The sequence below is a fragment of the Bos indicus genome, chromosome X (assembly GCF_029378745.1).
Source record: "Bos indicus isolate NIAB-ARS_2022 breed Sahiwal x Tharparkar chromosome X, NIAB-ARS_B.indTharparkar_mat_pri_1.0, whole genome shotgun sequence".
Classification (NCBI taxonomy): Eukaryota; Metazoa; Chordata; class Mammalia; order Artiodactyla; family Bovidae; genus Bos; species Bos indicus.
Window position 1 is genome coordinate 129,108,243 of NC_091789.1, and position 16,914 is coordinate 129,125,156.

General features: G+C 36.5%; 1 protein-coding gene across 7 annotated transcripts in view; it reads right to left on the bottom strand.

Moving 5' to 3' along the window:
* Positions 1–10,499: 10,499 nt before the first annotated feature.
* ZFX (zinc finger protein X-linked) overlaps positions 10,500–16,914 on the bottom strand; it is a 48,822-nt gene continuing 42,407 nt past the window's right edge. For all 7 annotated transcript variants that reach the window (XM_070783911.1, XM_019955837.2, XM_070783915.1 and 4 more), the window contains one exon: positions 10,500–16,257. In XM_070783911.1, the coding sequence (XP_070640012.1) occupies positions 15,074–16,257 (1,184 nt within the window). In that variant the 3' untranslated portion in view covers positions 10,500–15,073. The remainder of the gene's footprint in view (positions 16,258–16,914) is intronic.

A 16,914-nucleotide genomic window follows, 5' to 3' on the forward strand; every position in this document is an offset into this window, starting at 1 on the left:
AATCCATGGGGTCGCTATGAGTCGGACACAACTGAGCGACTTCACTTTCACTAATGACCTATATCGGAATGGAGTCTAAAAGACAGTAGATACATGTATATGTATGGGTGATTCACTTGGCTGTACAGCAGAAACACACACTGTAAACCAACTATAATAAAAAGCCAGTTTTAAAAAAGTAAATCAAAAGTCCTCATCACAAGAAAAAAAATTGTTCTTGTAACTATATATGGTGACAGATGTTGTTAACTAGACTTGTGGTGATCATTTCACAGTATATACAAATACTGAATCATTATGTTAAATGCCTGAAACTAATATCATGTTATATGTCAACTGCATCTCAATAAAATATTTAAAATTTTTTTTCCAGAAAAACATATATATGACAACAGTAGCATTTAAGTTAGGAAGACTAATCTATAGTCCTTACATTTTCTCAGAGAAGTATAAAAGTACCAATTAACATTTGACTTTGATAAGTTAAGAAGTCATATTATAATGTATAGGGTAACAATTATTAAAACAGCAAAAGAAATTTCTTTTATTTGCAGACCAACAGAAGGGGAAAAGTGAAGCAGGAAAAAACAATAAATCCAAAATAAAGCAATTAAATAGGTAAAAGGTAAATATGCATCTAAATTTACTCAACAATCACTAAAAGTGCGAAAACCAGGTCTTCTGTGCCCAAGCGTGTGATGCAATATGAAGAACCACCTATTAAGTATTCCTGCCAAAAACCTGAATATGAATCTAATCAAGGCTTCAGATCTAACTACTCATTTGCAAGAAATAAGAGCAACAGAAGAACAAGTTAAATGACATCAAGAGGAAGCAACCAGCCAAATGCAGTCTGTGAGACATTCCATATAACAAATGACCTGATTTCTCTGAAAAATTAATTCCGTAAAAATGGGCGGCTGAGTGGGTGAAGAACTCTTAAAGAATAAAAGAGTCAATTAGGGAAATTTGGATATGGATTGGGTAATATAAGATAAGCAATTATTGTAAATGGTGATGGCATAGTAGTTACATTTTTTAAATGCCATCTGCTTGAGAAGCATACTTGGGTATTTATCAGTGAAGCCACATATCTAGAATTTGCTTTAAAATACTGCAGCATAAAATGGGATGGGAGGAATAGATGAAGGAGATTGGCAAAATGTTGATAATTATTGAATATGGATAATGGGTAAATGGGGGTCCATTATCCTATCCTGACTGCTTTTGTTTATACTTGAATTTTTATAAGAAAAATATTAAAAATGTACAGGTTAATGTACAGACAAATACGAAATATTTATCAGATAAATATCATGAATATTTTAAAATTTTCTTATGTGCTACTTACAAGAGATTAATTTTAAAGCATGATGACACCATAAGGCTATAAGTAAAAATAATTTTTTTTTTGATGTGTAGAAACAAAGTTATGGCTGTTAGTATATAGGCAGGCCCCATTTATCAAAGAAAAAAATTTATGTATTTTACATTGATATCATCAAATGATTCTATTTTTTTATTTTAATAGTTATTTTTTTAAATTTTATTTTATTTTTAAACTTTACAATATTGTATTAGTTTTGCCAAATATCGAAATGAATCCGCCACAGGTATACCTGTGTTCCCCATCCTGAACCCTCCTCCCTCCTCCCTCCCCATACCCTCCTTCTGGGTCGTCCCAGTGCACCAGCCCCAAGCATCCAGTATCGTGCATCGAACCTGGACTGGCGACTCGTTTCATACATGATATTATACATGTTTCAACGCTATTCTCCCAAATCTCCCCACCCTCTCCCTCTCCCACAGAGTCCATAAGACTGATCTATACATCAGTGTCTCTTGAATGATACATTTGTAAGTACATAATAAGCTCCCCAAATTTATATTATATGGTCATTGCAAAGAACCAAGAAACTCAAGACATCCTTGAAGAAGAATAAAATGGGTAGACTTTCCCTAAGAAATATAACAGTTATTCTTGATACTCCCCTGGTGGTCCAGTGGCTAAGAATCGTGCTCACAATGCAGGTGGCCCAGGTTTCATCCCTGGTCAGGGAACTAGATCCCACATGCTACAACTAAGATCCCGAATGCCATTACTAAGATGTGGTGCAGTCAAACAAATAAATAAATAAATTTTTAAAAAGAAATATAAGAATTATTCTTAAACTATAGTAAGTTATGGGACTAGTATCCAGAGAACATAAAAACTCTTTCAACTCAATAATAGAAAGACAGACAACCCAATTTTAAATGAGCAAAGGATTTAATAGACATTTCTCCAAAGAAGGCATACACATGGCCAGTAAGCATATGAAAAGTGTTCAACATCCTTAGTCATTAAGTAAAAGTCACTCAGTCGTGTCCAACTCTTTGCGACCCCATGGACTATACAGTCCATGGAATTCTCCAGGCCAGAATACTGGAGTGGGTAGCCTTTCCCTTCTCTAGGGGATCTTTCCAACCCAGGGATTGAATCCAGGTCTCCTGCATTGCAGGCAGATTCTTTACCAGGTGAGCCAAAAGGGAAGCTCAATAATGTATTAAGTAAGTATGCTATTTACCCCATTAAATTTTAATAAAGTAGAATTAACCCACTGAAATAATGTTCTAATAATGAAATAATGTTCTAATGTCACAGTAAGTTGGAAATTGCATTCCTTAGTCATTAGGGAAACACAAATCAAAACCACAATGAGATAAAACTTCTCATCCACTAAGATAACTATAATCAAAACAACAGCCAATAACAAGTGTTGGCAACAAAGTAGAGAAATTGGCACCCTCATAATGCTACTGTTGGGAATGTAAAATCATGCAACTGCTTTGGAAAATAGTCTGGCAGTTGGTCAAAATATTAAACATAGAATTATTATATGACCTAGTAATTCTACTCTTAAGTATACATACCCAAGAGAAATGAAAACACACGTACGTGCAAAAACTTGTGCACAAAAGCTTATTGCAGCATTATTTGTAATAGCCAAAATGTAGTAAGCCAGAAAGAGAAAGACAAATACCATATGATATACCAATAGAATCTAAAATACAACGTGAATGAACAAAACAGACTCACAGACATAGAGAACAGACTTCTGGTTGCCCAGGGGGAGGCAGGGTAGAGGACAGATGGATTGGGAGTTTGGGATTAACAGATGCAAACTGCTATATATAAGATGGATAAACAACAAGATACCACAGTATAGCACAGGGAACTATATTTAATATCCTGTGATAAACCATAATGGAAAAGAATATGAAAAATAATATATATATGTATGTATAACTGAATCACTTTGCTGTATAGCAGAAATTAACATAACATTGTAAATCAACTATACTTCAATAAAATAAAAAAAACTAAATAGCCAAAAAGTGGAAGAACTCAACTGTCCATTAACTGATTAATGGATAAACAGATGTGGTATATCCATACAATGGAATATTATTCTATCATAAAAAGAATGAATTAGTGATACATACCACAATATGGGGGGCTTCCCAGGTGGCTCAGTGGGTAAAGAATCCACCTGCAATACAGGAGACGCAGGAGATCTGGGTTCAATCCCTGGGTCAGGAAGATCCCCTGGAGGAGGGCATGGCAACCCACTCCAGTATTTCTGCCTGGAGAGTCCCATGGACAGAGGAGTCTGGTGGGCTACAGTTCATGGGGTCACAAAGAGTCAAACATGACTGATGTGACTAATCACACTCGCATGTACTACAATATGGATGACCTTTGAAAACACTATGCTAAGTGAAAGATGCCAGTCAAAAAGAGCACATATCATATGATTCCATTTATTTGAAATTACCAGAGTAGCAAATCTATAGAGACTGAAAGTAGACCAATGGTTGCCAGAGGCTGGGAGGAGAGGGGGACCAGGGAGTAACTGCTAGTGGGTACAAGATTCCTTTTGGGGTGATGAAATATTCTAAACTTAGATCATGGTGATGGTTGCAAAACTCTTTCATTATACTAAAAGCATGCAATTGTGTATTTTAAATGGATGGATTTTATAGTATGTGAATTATATCTTAATAAAGATGCTTTTTAAAAAGTATAGTAATTCAAACAGGGTGGTATAGTTGCAGAAAAAGACAAATGACAAATGGAACAACACAGAACACCTAGAAACAGACTCATATACATAGGAATATTTTCAGCTGGCTCTGAAAATCAGTGAAGACAGTACTGGCTTTTCAATAAACAGTTGAACTTGTATCCATTTGAAATCGAAAAAATTTAAATTGGATGCCTAATTCTTAGGCATATATATTCTAGAACTGACTCTGTGGATTAAAGACTTAGTTGCGATAAGTCAAACTACAAAGCTTTTGAAGATAACACCAGAGAGTATCTTCATTAGAGTAGGGAAGGGAAGGCTTTCCTAAGACACATGAAGCACTAAACATAATGAAAATACTTCAATTTTGGTTCTTTAAAATGAAGACTTATGTTCATTAAACAAAGCAATAGAAAGAGTAAAATGGCAAGCCATAGAGGAAGAGAAGATACATGCAGAGACTGCTAAATTACATATAACTGGCAAAGGACTAATATCAACAAAGAAAAGGTAAACAATCCAACCAAAATGGGCAAAAAAAAAAAAAATCTATACAGGCTTTCACAGAAGAAACACAAATGATCAGCAAGTGTGTGAAAAGATGCTCAATATTATTCATATTTAGGGATATGTTAAAGCCTCAATGTAAATTTTTTTTTTTTTACATGTACAAAGTTGGCAAGACTTGAAAGTCTGAGAATATGCTTTGGTGAGAATGGGTAGGAGTGGGACTTCTCATACATTGCTGCACCTGTCAGAGTGTAAATGGGTTCATTTTGAAACAAAGCTTGGCATTCCATGTTAAATTTGAATAATGTGAGAAAACACATTCAGAAATAACAGCTATGTCTGCAACAATGAATGCTCTCCTTGCTAGCTTAACAAGATTTATAATATACTGAGAAAGAAGGATATGGAGAATTCTTATCTAGCACCATCTATAGGCTAAGCATTAAGACCTTTTCACATGCTTCTTAAAGTTGAAGCAAAAGGGGTACCCAGACTGCTGTTATTCTATGACAGGAAACTTCTGGCTGAAGTTCCTTCTACCACATAAAAATAACTCAGAAGTACTGTTAGTCCATGAGGACAAGCTACACATTTACAAATATCACCACTCTCTTGCTTTGCTCTTCAAGCGACATAGGTTTCAAATATTTAAATTTTTCAGTACAATAACAATCACATGCTGGGATGTGAAATTAAAGAGATTCTTCAGTTGAAGACAGACTTGACCCATCACCAAGAAAGTGTTCAACAAATAACTTCCAGACATGATTAAAACAGCACACACACACACGATGTATCTTAATGAGATTTCTGAATTCCAAAGATATTTTAAAAATCATATGAATTTTAGAAAACAAAGGAAACATATAGAAAAGAGAACCAGTGAAATAACATCTATCAACGGTGAAAGATTTATAACCTCCCAACTAAGGGACTGTGACCAAAAGTTTATACCTCCCAACTAAGACATTAGTTGGGAAGGCAAAAGTAGATTTTTGGGGTAGTCAAGGCCTCAGAAAGAATATAAGACACCCACATATCAGGCATGAGGGAATAAACATTTGGTATGCATCAATCAAACAACAATTTATTCAGCACAGAGATGTCAAATGGGGAGAGATAAAATGAATAAGAAACAATAGTAGCAATAAATCTTGCAATATATGCTTACATATAAATAGAGTATGATAACGTGACTGAGGATTTATAATACAAGCAATAAGAAAGGATTGTTGAAATAGAAAACACATATCAGACAAAGCAGAATTCAAGATCACACACTAAAAAGGACAAAAACAGATGCTCTGTACAATCATAAAGAAGATATGTCATACATCTATGTAACAGAAATGTACAAATGCCAAATACATAATGCAAAACTTGAAATACAAGGAAACTGAATAAAACACCAATATGATGGGAGATTTTAATATTTTCAAAAATTTAAAAATCAGATAGTTAAAACAGTATAATATATATTTGAAATTATAATGAAGTCCAACTTTATCTATAAATTTATATCAGAAATGGAAAAATATACATTGTACTAATTTTCCTGTACTGTATGTTCCCCCTAAAAAAACTTATTATCCCTTGCCCAAAAAGAAAACTATAAAATTCCAAAAAATGTAGAGGATATTTGGGACACAGTATGAACCCAAACCAATAAAACTAGTGATCAACACTAGAAAGGAGATATTACCAGAAATGCAAGAGAATAAAATAATTATGAGAATATTACGTACATCTTTATGGTAATAAATAGAAAAATCTAGAAAAGTGGTCCTTAACCATGGCTACACATTGTCATCAATTGAGGAACTTGAAAATTACTGATGCCTAAGTCCTTCCGCCTAGTCAAGGCTATGGTTTTTCCAGTGGTCATGTATGGATGTGAGAGTTGGACTGTGAAGAAAGCTGAGCGCCGAAGAATTGATGCTTTTGAACCATGGTGTTGCAGAAGACTCTTGAGAGTCCCTTGGACTGCAAGGAGATCCAACCAGTCTATTCTAAAGGAGATCAGTCCTGGGTGTTCTTTGGAAGGAAGATGCTAAAGCTGAAACTCCAGTACTTTGGCCACCTCATGCGAAGAGTTGACTCATTGGAAAAGACTCTGATGCTGGGAGGAACTAGGGGCAGGAGGAGAAGGGGACGACAGACGATGAGATGGCTGGATGGTGTCACTGACTCGATGGACATGAGTCTGAGTGAACTCCAGGAGTTGGTGATGGACAGGGAGGCCTGGCGTGCTGCAATTCATGGGGTTGCAAAGAGTCGGACACGACTGAGCGACGGAACTGAACTGAACTGAAGTCCCTCCCAGAGATTCCAATTTAATTGGTCTGGAGCGTTGCCTGGGCACTGGGTGGGACAAAGGCTGCCTCACGTGATTCTGATGTTTGACCAAAATTGAAAACCACTGAATTCTTAGTGGGCTTGGACCATATGGTCCATGAACCAGCATCACTATCTCCATGGAGCATGCAAGAAATGCAGAGTCTTGGACCCCACATCAGGCCCACAGAATTAGAATAAGCATGTTCACAACCTCCCTCAGGTGATGTGAATGCACATTAATGTTTGCAGAGTACTGATTTAGAAGAAATGGATGATTTCCCATGGCAATACAGATACCAAAATGCATTTAAGAAGAAAAGTTGGTGGGCCAGTTAAAATAGAAGAGATCATTAAAGTAAAAACCTACCATTTTACAAAGAGGCAGCAGACCCAAATGCTTTCACGACTGAGTTCTATCGAGATTATAGAAAAGTTTCCAAGTTTATCTTATGGACTTAGTTTTACATTAACATTTAAACCTGATGACAACAATACAAAACAAGGAAACACCAAAATTATGAACACAGATACAAAAATTCTTTTAAAAAATACTAGCCAATTTTAAGTAACAATATATTTAAAGGACAATAAAAATTTCATAAGTAGGGTACTTTTATCCTAGAAATGCAAATTTGGTTTAACTTTAGGAAACCTATCAATGTAATTCAGTATACTTCATTACATCAACAAATAAACAGAAAATCAGTAACTGTATCAATATGTGGCTAAAAGATATTTGATAACATTAGTTATTCCTAATAAAGTCTCTAAGTAAAATAATAGTGGAAGGAAACTAACTTTGATAAACATGTTTTCCAAAACCAACATTATACTAAGTGGTTAAATACTGGACTGTTGCCATTAAAAGCAGGAGTAACACAGAAATGTCTGCTGTAATATATATAGTATTCAGCATTGTTTTAGAAGTTCTAGCTAACATAAAATAGAAAATGGAAATAATTGACATCTTTTTGCAATATGACTGCAAACGTAGAAATTCAAGACTACTAAAACAAATTAGAATTGAGACTGTCATGTGGTAAAGTAGCTAGGTCTATGAAAAATATATAAAGATGAATAGGTGCTTTAATAGTATCTAAGTTGACTAAACTATGGTGGGTACAATCTCTGGCAAGTCTTTCAGCTGTTAAAGAGAATGAGATAGAGCTCAGTCTATTTTCCCAAAGGGACAGATATATTATGTGACTTATAGAGATGCACAGTCTTATTTTGGTCAAAAAAAAATTTACATTCCTCCAAATGTCCTCTTGCTCTGTTTACATATTTACCTTTGTACAGTTTTGTATGAGCATGAAGGGAAGGCATATAGTCTATTAACTATGATTACCTCAAGAAAATTGGCTTGAAGGAAGTGTAGAGATGACATCATTAAGCTGCCTTTATACTTATTTTGTACTGTACGGCATGTTACAATAACATGTGTTTTATAACTTAAAAATTTAACAAAACTAAAACTCAGTAAAGATTTTCTTTTCTCTGTGCTTTGTCTTCATCGTGGCGCACAGGCTCTAGAGTGCGCTGGCTCAGTAGCTGCGCTGCACCGGCCCTAGCGCACTTCCATGGTGGCTCAGAGTAAAGAATCCGCCTCAATGCGGGAAACCTGGGTTCGATCCCTGGGTCAGGAAGATCCCCTGGAGGAGAGCATGGCAACCCACTCCATTATTCTTGCCTGGAGAACCCCCAGGGACAGAGGAACCTGGTGGGCTACAGTCCATGGGGTCGCAAAGAGTCGGATACGACTGACGACATGGCCCTAGAGCACGCAGGCTCAGTTGCCCCCAGGACATGTGGATGTTAGTTCCCTGACCAGGGACTCAAGCTTCATCCCCTGCACTGAACATAGATTCTTAAACACTGGATCACCAGGGAAATCACACAGTAAAGATTCCTTTAAAGGATGTTCTGGGTGGGACTTCCCAGGTGGCTCAGTGTAAAGAATCTGCCTGCCAATGCAGAAGACTGCAGGTTCAATCCCTCTGTGGAGAAGATCCCCTGGAGAAGGAAATGGCAACCCACTCCAGCATTCTTGCCTGGGAAATCCCAAGGACAGAGCAGCCTGGCAGGCTACAGTCCATGGGGTCGCAAGAGTAGGACACAATTGAAGCAACTAAACCACCACCACCAATGTTCTGGGTAATGGGGTAAGAGGGAAAGGCATTTTACTTTCTTCTCTGTACCATTCTGAATTTTCCATAGTCTCTCCAAAAAGAATGTGCATTAAAAAAAATCTTTTAAGTCAAACAACAGTTACAGAAATACTTGATGTTTGAAAAGAAAATCACTAAACATACAACAGAATCAATGCTGTGGTTACAAAACACAAAATTTATGCGTTACCAACTGAGATTGGAAGAAAACAAAGAACAGCCCTTTAATAAAGCAAGTGTATTGTGGGTCACATACAATAAAAATAACTTGCAAGATATCCATCTTTGTATAGTTTAATACATGTTCCCTTTAAAAGCTATTTTTTTTTTCTGAAGAGAACTTGAAGCATACCGGCCTGGGAGAAATAGGAACTTAATGTTTCAAAGTCTGTCACAACTACCTCAAGAGAGGAAAAACCAACAGGAATATGCAAGGCCAAAAGCAAAGACCTCTGCTAGTGGGCTAATGCCAGAGGGCAACCCAGAATTGGACTAACCCTTACTTTATGAGACTGGCTTAAGGGAACTTTTCTTTGCTTCCCCTGAGGGTGGGGAAGATGGTTGTTGCATTTCTTTGGTAGAGGACCAAGCTGTCTCTCTATAGCTCAGAGGGTAAGGTGAACCCCACACTTTCAAGTGACTGGCTGCATTATTCAAGGCCTAGACTGGATGGAGGAAAAGATTCAGCCTCTGGGTCTCTCAATCCAGCTTTTACGATATGAAGCCACATACCCAGTGTGGGTGGTTTCTTCTATTTTCAATGTGATTAGAACCTCCCAAACTCCATCAGATAGCTTTGGAATACCTCCCCTCATTTCAGAGCTCAGGCAAAGGGAAATGGGTTCTGCATTTAAAGTCAAACACAAGCATGAAAGAAAAGCAGAAATTGGCCTCTCTTGAAAAGTAAAATATAGGTCTAGCTAACTATTCCATTTTTGTCAATGGGTTTAGCTATTTCTGAGTAATTCACATCATCAGTGAACAAAGACCATCCAGAAGTACTATGTAGGTTTTCTGCGGTGAACTTCCCTTGTGGCTCTATGGTATCAGCACATCACTACAACGCCAAATCCTTTGTGTTCACCAGTATCAGCAACACAAGTAACCTGAGACCAAGAGAATAGGAAAAATCAAGGAAAATAATTCTTGATTTTTTTTACTTTGACCTCCAACTTAGTTGACTAAGAATTTCCATCAGAGGCCATGAAAAAGATTCTGAAGTCTGAGCAGGTACAGATGCTATATGTAGGTATAACAGTGGTACTTTCATCGGGCCTAGAAGTGATGAACTACTGAAGGAGTCACATTACTTCCATCTAGTACCGTGTTGGGGATTTATTAACTGTGTGATTTAAGCCTCGTGTCCATGTATGTGTGTGTGTAGACCTTGTCTACAGGCAACACTCCACTAGAGTAACTTAAAAATAGGAATTTATTTACAATAGCAAAGGTGTCAAAAATAACAGGAACAATATATAACAAATCCAAGAGTTATTTTATGAAAAAGGCAAACAATACATACACAAAAGATAAAACAAAATCCAAAAGGGCAAACTTAATGTGACCTTAACAGCTGCATATGTGGCAAAATGGTTTTTCAGATATGAATTACTTAAGTACTGCTGGGCCAATTCAACACACTTTTTTCAGCCTTTCTTTTTTACTTGCTGAACCTTCCTGTGAATTCTATTTACTTTTGAGGAATGTAACTTTGGAGAGGCCATACAAGATTTATGAAGTACATGCAGGATATTTACATGTATACTAAAAGATAGACTTACTGACAGGCTCACATTTCAAAAGGGGTATAAAGTGGTATGAAAGTGAACGTATAAACTGAGTCCCATTTCACCATCACTGCTTCCTTCTAGGGCATGTGTGTGTGTTGTCTGCTATATAAAATTAATGCACCAGTAATCTTTATAAAGTTCCTCAAGTGCTCTAAAGCAGTGCTTCCAAACTTGAGCATGCATCAAAGTCATATGTTAAGACATGTTAAAACACAAGTCACTGACTGGGTCCCACACCCAGTTTCTGATTCAGTGAATCTAGGGTGGGGCTGAGAATTTGCATCTTTTTGACCAAGTCCAGGTAATAATGCCACCACTGCTACCAGGCCACATTTTCAAAACCACTGCCCTGTACTATCACCCTTGTAAGATTTCAACTACTCATAAAGCTTTTCCTTACATGAATCCTAGAATTTGTGAGAAATAAAGGAAATTGTTAATACTGAGGTTCCCAGAGAAGAGAGCAATACATTGTCTGTGGTTGGGATCAGACAAGTAAGATGTTATCCATCAGGGGTTCTATCGTGATTCAGTTTTCAGCATGGCGTGGTTTTGTCTTTTTTATGGCTCTAGACAGTAACATTCACCTATCTTCTTAATCATTTACCTCAAATTTTGATTAGTGTTTCAACTATTAGAGAAACACTTGTTCCAACAGTTACATAAGCTCTCATCTTTAAAAATCAAAGATGACTCAAATCTGTTTTATTTTCTTCTGACTCCTGATAACTTTTACCTGACTTCTGATTTTTATTATAACAATGACTGTTCTCTAGGATGTTAATGTCTACTAAAGCCTTCCAACTGTGTACAAAGGGGTAACTCTAGGGCAGGGATTCTGCTGTGGAGGTACGGACAACCCCACTGACTAAATGTGCTATTGGACTGATGCTGAAGTAAACTTTAAGTGCTCTCAAAAACCATTTTGTGCGTGGGGAAATTTATCTTGGGGGAATTAGAGATGCTAATAAAACAAATCCTTTATGAAGATAAAAGTAAATAAGAATTTCAAGGACATGCTCATCAAAAGACTTCCCAGTCACCTCTTAACTTCTCTGAAATGTTACTTGCAAATTTGCAGACCTGAAATATTAGTAGTATTTAAATCCAAGTAACAAAATTCAAAGCGATCAAGCATTGTGCATTCTGCTGCGGCATGTAAGGAATTAAGAAATGGGGAAAGGAAAATAATCCACTGCTTTTGATGTTTATTGGGTTTACAAAAACTGTACATTTTTTTTTTCCCTTAAGAAAAAGCATTAACTTAGTACTGGTATCAAATAGACTAAACATTAACAGGAAAATATTCTGATTTTTATTTTTGCACGTTATTCTCAAGTACACAATTACAATAATGTCACACATCCCTATATGATTTTCTTTTTATGTATTTTACTTTTTTTACAAAGTGTACAGAGGGAGGGACATACAATATTTAATAGGATATTTCTACAGAACAATAACTTATATTATGTCCTTGTAAAAATCTGTACCTCTTTAAAACATTTAACTGAAACATCCTTTTAGCTTTGCTAATCAAAATCATTTTAAGAATTAAAACTAGGTTGTAACTAATGTCAGTACATAACAGTGACTACGATTTCAGTTTTTCTTTATACAGACAAATACACTTTATCATATTCACTTGACCAAACCCTTAAATACCTTTTAAAGGTTTCAATATTGTGCTTTAAAAAGAAAAGAATGGTGTATGATTCCAGACCGTGTAAGAGAAATATAAAGTGTGTAAATTGTTGTGTTCTTTATCTTTCAGTTAGTTTTAAAAAATATAAATGACCAATTATATTTTCTGTATTAATTTTTACAGGATGTTTTAAAATTAACAAATTTCTACTTTAAGTGTTTTCTTTTACATTATTTGTGGGAAAAATAGAAATTAAGGGAGATTTTAAAGGTTCTCACAAAAAAACAGACAGAGCTTTCAACTGTACTGCAGGGCAATGAATCACGAAATTGTTAGTTACTTAAAAAAAAAAAAGCACGTTACGGGGGGCAAAAGGGCACAGGCGTTTCTATGCCTTGGCTTTCACTGGCATTCAAGGATGGTGTTTGTACCAGCCTAAAGCACTTGATTTAGAAATGGACTCAATCAGTCTAGCACTTCAGAGGCTTGCCAAACACTATTAGATTTCTAACCCTAAAAATATAACTCTTGCAAAGACGTATCAATGGCAAAGACAAAGATGAAAGCTAAAAACCTAATAGCACAAAGGGGATAGAGCACCATAATGAAGTGGCAAGGCAGCTAACAAGTGGGGAAAGAAATTCCAAAATCTCCCACAATGTGCCAGATACTCATGTGTCAACAGCCAATGTACTAAGGATTCGCTCAGTCGTGTCCGAGTCCTTGCGACCCTGTGGACTGTAGCCCACCAGGCTCCTCCGTCCATGGGATTCTCCAGGCAAGAGTACTGGAGTGGGTTGCCATTTCCTTCTCCAGGGGATCTTCCCGACCCACGGATCTAACCCAGGTCTCCTGCACTGCAGGAAGACGCTTTAACCTCTGAGCCACCAGGGAAGCGAGACCCCAAAACCTATTTTCTGTTCTCCAAAATTCACCTTAACCAAATTCTAAGTAACCAAGTACATTCTATGTATTTATGACCCTGAATCATATCTATTTGTTAAAAAAAAGTTAACTGCTAAAGAAAAACACAACTGTGAAAGACTTGGTGATATTCCAAATAAGGCCTCAAAATTTTCTCATGCACTGAGAATACACCTTTACCTTCTAATCAAAGCCAACGTGAGTGTTACGTTTTTGAAAGGCTGCTAGCTGTAACGGAGAAGTAACGAGCAGTCTCAACTTGCCAAGTTGAAGTCGTAATTAGCACCCATTCTGTGGTACATGGAACCGCTGCTTCCTTAGTCCCCTCACTTGGTGACACAGAGTCCCCTCACGGGCTTCTCAGAGAGAACTGAGGGAGTATATATCTGGATACTCATTAGCTTTTCAGAAAAATATAAAGGCATGAAGCTGAAGTTATATGAAAACATTCTATGTAGAAACATCTTAAGTTCTATTTTTCAGTTACCAAAGATATTTAAAAGAAAATACCTTTACTCTTTAAAAATACTAGTGTCCTTATTTTCCTTCTAATTCTTCACCTGAGTAGTCTCTCCAAAGAGCATGATTTACAAAATGCTCTCTCATGCATCCCTGCATCTTTCATGTTATTGTAAATTTAATACTTCTCATTATTATAGATTTTAAACAACTACTAACTGGGATTGTGTGTATAAATATGTAAAATAAGCAATACACACGATACACATGATACATGTCATATATATGTGCATATACATAAGTCAGGGTACATTTACATATATAAAGTTGCAAAAGATCCTATGAGCCACGAATTACCTCTAGGAGATTCCAAATGCAGTCCTCAGTAAGTCTCATTTGTAGCACACAATCATTCCAACACAAAGCAGCACAGACAAAATACAACAGGATCAGGCAAAAATTTTCAGTAAAGCTTTCTAAAAGTTTGCTATGCTGACAAAAGGTGTAAATACTCCAAAGAAAGCACCCCCTGAAAGGATATTTTGTCTGCTGAACAAAACGAAAGGTAAACCCGAACCCAGCCACTGCTCTTCACTCAGCAATGCCAGGGACGCAAAAGCTCGAATGAAAACTTTCATTGTCACGTGGTCTGAAAATATTAAACAAGAAGAGTAAATGACTTCCATGTTAGGATAATTAGACCTGACCATAAAATCTCCCGTTTATGTTAGTAGATGTCTCTGACAATTTTATTGTGAGAAATTTATGGGAAAAAATAAGTCAACATGAGTACTTTCAGAGTTACCAATCTAAAATTACCTCAACTTTAAGTTAAATGGTCTTAGAAGAGTACCATCAAGGTAAGCAAGGTAAATATTTAAATAAATATAAAACTTCTAAGATAGAAAAATTCAGTATAGAATCAGGGATTACTTTATTAAAAGCAACTTGCTTGTTGCTGCTTTTCCCCATTTATTAAACAAACTGAATAGAATTCAGAACACACTATTGAACAAAATATAAAAAAAAAAAGTCAACTAAAAGCAATAAATCTATTTGTACACAGCATAAATCAATATACAGTATTGTATGTGAACGAGACTGACTGGCTTTTAAAACGATTTTTCTGCTTCAAAGCCAACATCTCTACAAAAGTCTGCCGAAGTATTATTAGGGCAGGCCAACTTCTTTATGATGTCGCATTATGTGCTGGTTCTTTTCTGAAGGTCTTCGGAACCCTTTCTTGCAGTACTCACAACGGTGAGGGTAGTCTTTTGTATGAATGGAAATAACGTGCCGTTTAAAGCCTGAGGCATCTGTAGTGCTATACTCACAGTACTCACACTGATACACTTTCCTGCCACTGTGTGTCTTCATATGCTTTTTAAGCTCATTCTGTTGCCTAAATCCCTTTCTACATCTCTTACACCTAAACGGAAGATCTTTTGTGTGAACTGAGAGAATATGGCGACTTAGAACAAAAGGATCTGCAATCTTAAAGTCACAATGTCTACACTGGTGCATTTTTTTACCCTTGTGGGCAGCCACATGTTTCTTGAGTTCTGAAGGCCTATGAAAGCCTTTATCACACATGTCACACTTATGGGGATAGTCCTTTGTGTGAACTGAAATTATGTGTCGTTTCAAATCGCTTGAGTTCGAACTCTTGTGGTCACAATGCAAACACTGGTGTGTTTTGCTTTCTTGGTGGATAAGAGCATGTTGCTGGACCTCTTTGGTATCTGAGAAAGTCAGAAGACAAATGTCACACTTGAATGGCATCTCTTTACTATGCTTAGTTTTTACATGCGTTTTCAAGTTAGAAGAGTCTGCGGACCTATATTCGCAGTACTGGCACTGGTACGGCTTCTCGCCAGTATGGATTCGCATGTGCTTTTTGAGCTCTGATGGATGACGAAAACCTTTACCACACTCCACGCATATATGAGGAAAGTTCTTGCTATGGACCGCCAAAAGGTGGCGATTCAGTAACCCTTGTTCAGCTGTCTCGTATTCACAGAATTTACATTTGTGCATTTTGTTAGCTCCTTTTTCCTTATGCACCATTTTATGAGTAAACAAAGCCCCAGCATGAGAGAAATGCTTTCCGCACTCATCGCATTCAATGGCCTTCTCCGCCTTGCTGGTAAGCTTGTGGCTCTCCAGGTGGTTGTGTAAACTTATCTTCTTGTTGGTAGTGTAATCACAGTCAGTACAGCGGTACTTCTTCTTGGTAAGGTGTTCAGGATGGTTTTTCATGTGCCTTTTCAAAAAACCTCTCGACTTAAACTTTTTCCCACAAATCATGCAAGGATAGACAGTCAAGGGATGTCCATCAGGGCCAATAATTATTGCTAAGAAAGGAAAAGAAAGGAGCATGAGTGATCAAACCAAGTTCTGTTTTGGTTTCTTCAAGAATTTAAAGTGTGTGTTCTGAACATTACTGGGCAAGTACTCCTATGTTAGGCTACTTGCTGCTTAACATTCCTTTTACAATTTTTCAACATAAGAGATTAGCAGCCTCATCATGAAGGGTACCTGGTCTGAAAACTCCACTCAGTATGACTGTACCAATCTCACTCCCTTCAGCTTGGAAAAAATAAATGAAATAAATATGTAACTTTTACCAACTAGCAACTGAAGCTATACCAATTAAGAAATCGGTGGAAAATTATTGATAAAAAAGTTTCATAATCACAATTGCCGTTTTGGTTATTCTTAACAACATAACATGTCAATTTACAGTAAAGCTTAAAGATGTCTAAAAAATTTTAGTATGCAAATCAGCATGTAAGAATAGACAGGAATATGCCACATGAACTGAAGTACTTGTCCTGCTGCTCTGTAAATTATTCCTGCTTTATGCTGACATAATCAGATTCTTTAAATACGTTCATTTTTTTAAAAAAAGTTAATGCTTATAAACATATCTCAGGGATTTCTTTGCATAGCCACATAAAAATCACCCAAGTTTTGAATTTTTTAAATCTACATTTGATCCACTCACTGTT